The sequence below is a fragment of the Procambarus clarkii genome, chromosome 68, assembly GCF_040958095.1.
Source record: "Procambarus clarkii isolate CNS0578487 chromosome 68, FALCON_Pclarkii_2.0, whole genome shotgun sequence".
In the NCBI taxonomy this organism is placed as follows: domain Eukaryota; kingdom Metazoa; phylum Arthropoda; class Malacostraca; order Decapoda; family Cambaridae; genus Procambarus; species Procambarus clarkii.
Genome location: NC_091217.1, coordinates 971439 through 977814, shown reverse-complemented (window position 1 = coordinate 977814; position 6376 = coordinate 971439). Strand labels below are relative to the sequence as shown.

The 6376-nt window shown below is 41.9% G+C and overlaps 1 protein-coding gene across 1 annotated transcript; it reads right to left on the bottom strand.

Annotated features, from left to right (window-relative positions):
- Window positions 1-1040: 1040 nt before the first annotated feature.
- Window positions 1041-2369, bottom strand: LOC138355593 (uncharacterized). The gene has a single exon (XM_069310904.1). The coding sequence runs from the start codon at window positions 2367-2369 to the stop codon at window positions 1041-1043; it is 1329 nt and encodes a 442-aa protein (XP_069167005.1).
- Window positions 2370-6376: the final 4007 nt, after the last annotated feature.

Here is a 6376-nt window from a genome sequence, read left to right as displayed (position 1 = left end):
TTACCTTGATATTGTTTACGTGGAGTCAACGAGAGAGGAACTTGCACATCCCGAAGCGTATGAGTCTTGTTTACGTCAGTTCCTCAGCTATCAGATAGTTTTTGCTCTAAGTAAACAACCGGACGTGTTTTAACAACCAGGTCAAAGCGAGATTGAAGTCCCTTACCACATTTTTTATTGAAACTGATCAAAATACATTAGTAACTGATAGAGCACAACTTGCTATATTTACACGTGGCTTTGATGTTAGAATACAAGTAATAGAAGCGTTTGTGGAATTAATACCAATAAAATGGACAATAAAAGGGACAACAAAAACAGGTGATAATATCTTAGGAATTAAGGACACATTAGGCTCTCATCAGACATAATCAACAATTTGATACCAACCTGAAGAGATTTAGTCAACCATTTTTAATGCACACTAACTTCTTTACCAATCAGAATGCAGTGTGAGTGACATGTTTCAAATTCGTAATGCTACCCTGGCCACTCAAAACTACTAGCTGTCAACACCAAATATTAATGTTACAATTTAAAGTTCAATCACGTAAAATAATTATCCAGTAAAACATTAACCCCAGACAGCTGAACTATTTTATTTATAAGTAAACAAGTTACCTCACAGACTGTCATGTCACTCTGATGGTGAGTGGCCATCTGGGTGACCAGAACTGAAGTGCTTTAATGAAATGAAAATTTTAATGGAACAAAAGGAATAGCTGGGCATAAACTGATGTATAATGACTGGGGTTATAGAACTAATTTTCATGCTGAATATCGCAGAATTTATCAATTATATGAACACAAAGTTGAAAGGATGTCGTAAATTGGTTAGAGTTTTGTGACTTTTCGTACCTTTGTGGTGAAACTCCAGCGCTTTTGTAGATAACTTGCATCTCTCGCACTTTCAAACCTGCAAGATATACCTGAGAGTTTTATGCTGCTACATGATTTACGATTTACTGATAATAAACAAAAATCGATGAAGATGTTGGTAGGATTACGGGGCTTCCGCTATTGTGGTCACGGGTTCGAGACTATCCAATGGTCACAGTGAATGAAATGTCTCCATTTTTCGGAACCTGTTCTCTTCCGCGTTGCCATGGCAACACAACGTCATTCTGTACAACACGTGTTGAAAAGCGCTTCTGGCAACATCTTTCTGTTTCGCTGTTGTTAGTAACACGGGAGATTTCCCCGTGACGCTTGTTAGTAACACGGGAGATTTCCCCGTGACGCTTGTTAGTAACACGGGAGATTTCCCCGTGACGCTTGTTAGTAACACGGGAGATTTCCCCGTGACGCTTGTTAGTAACACGGGAGATTTCCCCGTGACGCTTGTTAGTAACACGGGAGATTTCCCCGTGACGCTTGTTAGTAACACGGGAGATTTCCCCGTGACGCTTGTTAGTAACACGGGAGATTTCCCCGTGACGCTTGTTAGTAACACGGGAGATTTCCCCGTGACGCTTGTTAGTAACACGGGAGATTTCCCCGTGACGCTTGTTAGTAACACGGGAGATTTCCCCGTGACGCTTGTTAGTAACACGGGAGATTTCCCCGTGACGCTTGTTAGTAACACGGGAGATTTCCCCGTGACGCTTGTTAGTAACACGGGAGATTTCCCCGTGACGCTTGTTAGTAACACGGGAGATTTCCCCGTGACGCTTGTTAGTAACACGGGAGATTTCCCCGTGACGCTTGTTAGTAACACGGGAGATTTCCCCGTGACGCTTGTTAGTAACACGGGAGATTTCCCCGTGACGCTTGTTAGTAACACGGGAGATTTCCCCGTGACGCTTGTTAGTAACACGGGAGATTTCCCCGTGACGCTTGTTAGTAACACGGGAGATTTCCCCGTGACGCTTGTTAGTAACACGGGAGATTTCCCCGTGACGCTTGTTAGTAACACGGGAGATTTCCCCGTGACGCTTGTTAGTAACACGGGAGATTTCCCCGTGACGCTTGATAGTAACACGGGAGATTTCCCCGTGACGCTTGTTAGTAACACGGGAGATTTCCCCGTGACGCTTGTTAGTAACACGGGAGATTTCCCCGTGACGCTTGTTAGTAACACGGGAGATTTCCCCGTGACGCTTGTTAGTAACACGGGAGATTTCCCCGTGACGCTTGTTAGTAACACGGGAGATTTCCCCGTGACGCTTGTTAGTAACACGGGAGATTTCCCCGTGACGCTTGATAGTAACACGGGAGATTTCTCCGTGAAGGTTTTCAGTAACATCGGAAGCGTCGAATTTAACCATCCAGGGCGAAATGCCTCCGCTGTCAGCACCACCGGGGGCGCACCGCAAGGGGGTAACGGCATACAAACTTTCAAGAAGAATTGTTGCTGAAGCTATTTCCATGGCGATGAATGGTAGAACTAAAAGACACTGACGGGCATTAGAGACGCCAGGGAGTCTCGGGCACACGTCAAGAAGCAGTGTTATCAAAAGCGTCCTGAAGTGGGACGAGGTGGAGCCCTGTACACGAGCCCGTCCTCAGACCAAGTCCATTGTCATGAGGAACCACACCTTCCCTCAAACCACCGGGATAGTTACCTAGATATTTGTGATGGTCTGAAAGCATATTACGGTTAAAGTAATAGTTTATGTGTAAACTGGCATGTGAACCTTTGTCCTAAACAGAGATTATAACTTTATAATTAAAATTAAAATAACATTTATTTATAACTCAAGTTATAACTTTATTGTAATATATATCGTTGATTTAAAATATAAACAGTGCATGTTAAAAAGTTTTCTTGGAAGATTTTTTTTTTTGGTAAACGTAATTCGCGGGCACACTGATATAGTTTTTGAATTACATATTTCTCATTATCGTCAATAATACATTGTATTAACATGGCGAAACCTAATGAAACCTAACCAAACCTTACCCTAACCATGGATAATGAGTAGATAATAGTACAAATTATATAGTCGTTCCCAATCCATTCCCATAAGTGGATCTCCACCATGAGGACAGGTTGCTATACATAGCTTCAAAAGTATTTGATACACACAGGAAATATCGTTAAAATAACAAAGCGACAGCTGGGAAAACGGGCTTAAGAGCTGAAGCTCGACCTTGCAACGCATATCTAGGCGGGAACACAATGGCAAAATCGCTATCAGGCTATTAAATATATTGGAGAACGCCCTGCGTCCCAAATTCAATTCCACTCTCACTGGAGGGTGTCAATACCAAGCATAATAATTACATAAAGGGTTATCAAAGTTGAGCTTAATGACACTAAATTGCCGGTTACGTCACATGGTCAACACGTGTGGAGAGGATATGATCCCTCTCGAACCTGCGATGGCTGCTCTAATCATCCTCTTCAACCTGGATTGGAGTATTTGATTTCATATTCCTTGTGGCACCGTGCATTTGATCCCTTGTTTTAAACATGAAAGTAGGGAATTTGATCTCCCTATTCTATGAGGCATATAATCTGGTCCTCCATTTCACTCTAGCAACGGGGATTCGCGCCACTAGCTTCCAGGATGATCGCTTTCAAGCGTGAAACAAAGAGGATCAATTTGTCCTATCGTGTCAGTAAGCGGAAGACCAGATTCTCTGCTTTAAATCCGAGAAAAAGATGAAGTTAAACGAATTTTGTTACTGTCTTTTATCATTAATTGTTATTATATCTTGAGTCCCACAAGTCTCACTATGGATAAGCATTGACGTAAACATGTGCACGAATAGGTAAATGGCGATGACCCACTTAATGGGTAATGCAGTTTGTGCGCATGTTAACGAATAGACTCATGTTGTTGAATGGAAAGGCAGAAACTGCATGCTGTTTCAAGGAATGAGCAGACGAAAAAGAACGCATGCTTAAGACTGGACAGATAACGACATACGCATGCTGGGATTAATGACTCTTAGATAGCATTGAAAAAAGTGTAGACGATAACAGTTATAAAGACAATAGCACAAATAAAGACTATACTAATATCAACAGCAAAAAAAGTCGATAAAGTTAGTTGAAATTCTTACACGAAGTTTACAATGCATTTCTGAAAAAAGATCGCAGATCACTTAAGGAAAAGATAAACATGCCTTCAAGGGACACAATAGATAACACCAACAAATCACACGAGATTAAAATATATACATTTATATATTAATAAATACAAAAGTTAGTGCAATTAATTACCCAAAAAAGCCTCTTCCCTTTCTCCCCCGAGCAAGCAAAATTCAGGTATAACTGGGTCATTGCTGTCGGTGTATCTTGGCCCTAATGTACAAGTTAATATAAAGTTGCAAAGAAAACTCTGTACTTTATGCGGGCGCCGGTGCCGCCACCTGGTGGGTTTTCACATTTAGTTGTGAAATGTATTCAGACGCTCAACTTGCAAGCATTCAGACACTCTCGAGGAGTATATTCCCAGGTCCTTATTACCTCTATGTTCGATATATATATATATATTTTACCTGATATTGGTTAATTAATTGCATGCGAAGTATTCAAATTCAAATGTTTATTCAGGTAAAGTATAAACATACAAGGAATGATACAAACATTGATGGATTTATAGATAAAGCTACTACATACAATGCCTAAAGCCACTATGTATATTTTCGGAAACTTTTTTTTGTATTATTAGTATGTGAAGTATATGCATTTTTTTATGGTGAATATTCTTTTTGTCTCTGTGGAAACTTTGAGCCTAGAGCTCACGCAACCTGTTCACCTCCTGTGCCATGAACACGTGGATGTTCTGTATTTACTACTTATGCCTGCAAGATCAAACTGTTTGCTCTTGGAACCCGTCTTTTCAATTGTCCGCTGTCTAATGTACTGACTCCCGACCTATTTTTACTCTATCAAATCTACTGCATATCACACACACACACACACACACACACACACACACACACACACACACACACACATCCTGGAGTATGCAGCCCCAGCATGGAGTCCATATCTAGTCAAGGATAAGACTAAACTGGAAAAGGTTCAAAGGTTTGCCACCAGACTAGTACCCGAGCTGAGAGGTATGAGCTACGAGGAGAGACTACGGGAATTAAACCTCACTTCGCTGGAAGACAGAAGAGTTAGGGGGGACATGATCACCACATTCAAGATTCTGAAGGGGATTGATAGGGTAGACAAAGACAGTCTATTTAACACAAGGGGAACACGCACAAGGGGACACAGGTGGAAACTGAGTGCCCAAATGAGCCACAGAGATATTAGAAAGAACTTTTTTAGTGTCAGAGTGGTTGACAAATGGAATGCATTAGGGGGTGATGTGGTGGAGGCTCACTCCATACACAGTTTCAAGTGTAGATATGACAGAGCCCGATAGGCTCAGGAATCTGTACACCTGTTGATTGACGGTTGAGAGGCGGGACCAAAGAGCCAGAGCTCAACCCCCGCAAACACAACTAGGTGAGTACAACTAGGTGAGTACATAATAGCCCTCACAGAAACAAAGATCACGAAAACGATAACAAATGCAGTGTTCCACAGGACTATTATGTTATGAGGAAAGAGAGGGAAGGAAGAGGTGGGGGTGGTGTAGCTCTGCTGGTAAGAAAAGGCTGGGATTTTGAGATGGATATTCAGGGCTGTGAAGGTTTCAGTGACTACATAGCAGGTACTGTAACAAATGGAGGGAAAAAAATTATAGTCGCAGTCATATATAATCCACCACCAAATGACAGAAGACCTAGACAGGAATATGATAGAAACAACATGGCCACCATTAACATAATAGAAAGAGCAGCTTCTGTTGCTAGCAGGAATGGATCTGGACTACTAATTATGGGAGACTTCAACCATGGGAAGATAGATTGGAAGAACAGAGACCCGCATGGAGGACCAGAAACATGGAGAGCTAAGCTGCTGGACGTGGCAACAAGAAACTTTCTAAGCCAGCACACCAAAGAACCAACAAGAATGAGAGGAGAAGATGAACCAGCAATGCTTGATTTGATATTTACCCTAAATGAATGGGATATAAGGGAAGTTAAGATGGAAGCGCCCTTGGGAATGAGTGACCACAGTGTATTGAACTTTGAGTACCTGGTAGAGCTAGGACTTATCTCCCCCCAAAAAGAACTAGGAATCAAAAGGCTGGCATACCGAAAGGGGAATTATGAACAGATGAGAAGTTTCCTAAGTGAAATACCTTGGGACACAGACCTCAGAGACAAGTCTGTACAGGGTATGATGGACTATGTTACCCAAAAGTGTCAGGAGGCAGTAAACAGGTTCATCCCGGCCCAAAGGGAAAAATCCGAGAAGCAACAGAAGAATCCATGGTATAATAGGGCATGTATGGAAGCGAAGAAACTGAACAAAAAGGCGTGGAGGAACTTCCGGAATAACAGAACACCAGAAAGCAGAGAG